The sequence below is a fragment of the Actinia tenebrosa genome, unplaced genomic scaffold, assembly GCF_029948245.1.
Source record: "Actinia tenebrosa isolate PJP-AT-01 unplaced genomic scaffold, QUT_ActTen_1.0 PGA_scaffold7__59_contigs__length_16204524, whole genome shotgun sequence".
NCBI lineage: Eukaryota > Metazoa > Cnidaria > Anthozoa > Actiniaria > Actiniidae > Actinia > Actinia tenebrosa.
The window spans coordinates 14,360,705-14,364,494 of NW_028292584.1; the positions used below are offsets into that span (position 1 = coordinate 14,360,705).

The 3,790-nt window shown below is 57.8% G+C and overlaps 1 protein-coding gene across 1 annotated transcript; it reads right to left on the minus strand.

Moving 5' to 3' along the window:
- Positions 1 to 144: 144 nt before the first annotated feature.
- Positions 145 to 2,601, minus strand: LOC148905731 (uncharacterized). Its single transcript, XM_089040617.1, has one exon. The coding sequence runs from the start codon at positions 2,599 to 2,601 to the stop codon at positions 145 to 147; it is 2,457 nt and encodes an 818-aa protein (XP_088896743.1).
- Between the last annotated feature and the right edge of the window lie 1,189 nt (positions 2,602 to 3,790).

Below are 3,790 nucleotides of genomic sequence, written 5' to 3' on the forward strand. Positions count from 1 at the left end.
TCGCCATCAGGCTGGTCTTCTCCGTTGCTTCCCGACACGATGGCGGCGGCTTTCTTGGCCAACCAACGCCCGATTCGTCCTGCGGCGATTTGAGTCATGACGACGATCGCGTCTGCCTTTATGTCCCCCTTCTTTTATGGACCTTTAATAACCATAAGGCAACGTGGTCAGGCCTTGGTCGATACGTCGTCGCTTGGTATAGACCAAGCGCACGTCCTTGTCCATGGGTACCGTTCGCAGCACCTTGTGCGTGCTGTCCCTCACGATCTTGCGCGGGTAACTCACCGTTACCTTTTCGTTCTCTTGGACGAGCAGACGTTTCATGCTCTTGAGGTGGACCAGTTCTTTGGCGCAGGGGGTCAGGCTGATGCCCTTGCACTTCACGACGCACTCGCCCTTCTTGGTGCGGTACGCGTACGTCTTGGGGCCCAAGGACACGTATTCCACGATCCAGTTGGCGTCCGAATCGCCGCATTCGTCCGACCACTGCCCCAGCTGATCCCCCGTGTCCAGTTCCTCGTCGCCTTCCCGCACCGTCTTGTAGATGATGGAATCCGTGTCATGGTACAGCACGCGGTCCCCCAGAGCACTCAGCTTGTCGTACAACCGCAAACGGGCCCAGGCCGTCACGAACGCAGGGATGACGACGTTGCCGTTGGGGTTGCACGCCGTGGACTCGCGGTGCACGTCGTAGTTGACTTGTACCATGTCGCCCGTCAGCAGCAGCACCGTCTTCACGTTGACCGTATCGTCGTGCAGCAGTTCGAAGAAGCGGCAAGGTTCCGTGACGTACTCGACCTTGCCGCGAAACGGATTCTGTCCGAACTTGCCCCACAACGAATTGAGGTTCAACTTGGCCACCGAGCGCAGCCCCGGATTCTTGACGACGTCTTCGTACTGAAGATCGATGCCCTGACTGGCCTTCACGGACCGCACGAATTCCCGCTTCTTGTCTTCCGTGTCGCAATCGGACGGCCACCCCGAGGCTTCCATCTTCATTTTCAGATTGTCACGAATGTACGATCGAAACAAGTCGTTGCTGCGTTCGGGGTAGTGCCACACTTCGTGCACCTGCGCCACGTCGTACCCCTGATTCAGCGCTTCCTTCAACTCGGGGGTCGTCCACACGCCGTGCCGCAAGCGCCGCTCTTCTAGAGTGTGCGTGCACTCTCCGTCCTCGTCCACGTCCTTTTCGTCGCAGCAAGCCGCGCACAGCGTGAACATCAGCTTGTGGTCGACGATGCGCGGAAGCACGGGGAACAACAATCCGCGGGGAGGGTCGACGTCGCACTTGACCAAGCCAAACCACTCCTCGTCCAGAATACAATCCGCAATCTCTTCGGGGTCTAAGTCCAAGTCTTCGCCCAAGTACACCGTGGGGTGGCCTATGGGGTACTCTTCCTCCCACATCACCGTAGGGTACAGCGACACCACGTCCACGTACCGTATGCGATGCACGGGGTCCGAGCACAACATCAAGGCCATGGCCTCGTCGTCCGACTCGCCGACTTGGACTTCCCCCTCGCAGTAGGCGTAGAGTCCCACGGCGTTGGTGCGTCCGCCCATCAACGCTTCGCGAGGCTGTATGGGGTCCAGGTTCTTAATCCACTCGGGGAACACGTGATACTCGCGTTCCGCATCCCACACGTGACTCCACATTTCCACCACGTGATGTCCCGCAGCACGCAGTTCCAACGTTCTCTCCCGCGTCTTGTCGAACAGATCGCCCATGGTCACGCCCAGATGAGCGTGAACTTGACCTCGCTTGAAGCACACCTCGCACCCGTGGTAGAAACACCCGTGGAATTGGTAGACGGTGTTGGTTCGCCGATCGTACCCGTCCACTTTACTGCCTTGCAAGGTCACCTCGCCCTGCGTACTTCCGGCCCAACGCAGTTCGGGCAGCCCCAACGAGTGCAACCACTCCAGGGCTTGGACCGATTGGATGTCCCGCTGGCGATACCCCAATGGCGGCACGACGCCCATCACTTCCGATTCCAAAAAGTTCCTCTTGAAGACCGTCAGGCAGGTCGAGGCAATGGTGACGCACTCCGCGAAGGGGTCCACGTCGAACTTGTCGACGTAAAGCTCCCGAAACTTGAGACATCCTCGGGCCATCACCATCACGTCTTGGATGCAATACTTCTCGATTTCCTTTTTCATCACGAACGTCTTGCCCTCCTGCTCGTGCCACCACGCCATGAACGTCTCCTTCTCGCGGACGTCCATGTCGTCCACGCCGTAATACTCGGGAGCGGGGAAAGGGCCCTCGTACTGCGTATTCTCCAACGTGTTAAAGAAGTGAGGAAAGTGACCCTTGTCGCCTCCCGAGGTTCCGAAGGTGGCTGGGAACTTGCGTAAGGCCATGGGAATAAAGCACACCGAATCTTTAAACGCGATCCCTTCCAGCGTCATGGTGATGACCTTACTCCCTTGGTATACGCACTTGGGCTTGATGCCTCGCTTGACGCACTCCTCCAGGATAGGATACGAGTCGTACCCCTTGAGGTTGTGGGCCATGAACGTGTACAAGGCGTGCACGTCGCGCTTGGGGCCCAACAACCAATCCATGAAGGCCGCGGCATCGTCAAACACAAACATCCGTCGTCGGCCGCACGTTCCCGCGCATCCTCGCGTCCGGTACTCTTCCACGTGAGAAGCACACTCGTGGCACGTCAGCAGCACTACCACTTTGTTGACCACGTGGCGTTCCTCCAGGCACCGAGTCTCGAAGTCAAAGAACGCCAGAAAGAACTTACGCTTTTCGTTCTTCTTGGGTCGCGTTTCCGTGGAATCGCTGCTCACTCCCTTGACGTAGCACAAGTGTTCTCCTCGCTTTACTTTCTTCTCCCGACACACCAAGCAATCGTATTCGTAACAGACGTGATCGTCGACCATGTACCACACCTTCGTCTTTTGGTCGTAGCGCATCCGATCCACGGGGGCTTGCACTCCCGACACACGTACCGTCGTTCACAGGTGGTATAAGTCAACGATCCCTTGTGACGTCGCATCAGGTGCGAACGGTAACACACGCCGGACCAAAACCCGACGCGGCAGGCGTCGCACGTGATGCGTTCGTTAGGATACTTGACGTAGTGGTCGTTCCTCTCTTCCCCACACCGTAAGCAAGAACGGACGCACTTGTGCCTCTCCTTATTGCTGTACCCCTTATTGCATTGCGTGCAGAAGTACACCCGTCCCAACCACCCCGTTATGGACTCGATCCACGTGAAGTGCTCGTCCATCCAGTTCAAGTAAATGGGGGTCAACGTGCCGTTGCTCTTTCCTACACTGCTTCCAAACGAGGCTACCACGTACCGGTTCTTCTCGTCGTACACGCACAACTCGAAGCCGTGTTCTTCGTCCGTCGCGTAGCCCTCGTTGATGCTCGCACACCACCGCTTGACGTCGTCTAACCCGCACGCTCGATCCCAGGTGTCCTCCATGCCCATCTCGCCGTACCAATCTTGTAAAGACTTCTCGTGCCCTCCTTCCACCGTCACTTCCGATCCCATCCCCTTCAGCGCCCGGTACAAGGCCCTACCCAGGCAATTCTCGTGCTCCTCGTCGAAGACCCGCGAGACCTTACGCCGCTTGACTTCCTCCGTGGTCTTGTAGTGCGGCCTCTTCTTGCCCCGTTGATACTTGGTTAAGGCCTTTGTTTCGCTGCAGGCATGCGTTCTTTGATGCCGATAAGTCATGCCGCACCTTAAACACAGCCGATGGTGCAAGACCCTGGCCTCCCCATACAACGCATCGGGCGACGCGACGTCCAGCATCGCGGGGT

Bases quoted from the DNA above. Each gene is read 5' to 3' on its own strand.
- LOC148905731 (XM_089040617.1), bottom strand. From the start codon at position 2,601: ATGTTTGTGTTTGACGATGCCGCGGCCTTCATGGATTGGTTGTTGGGC.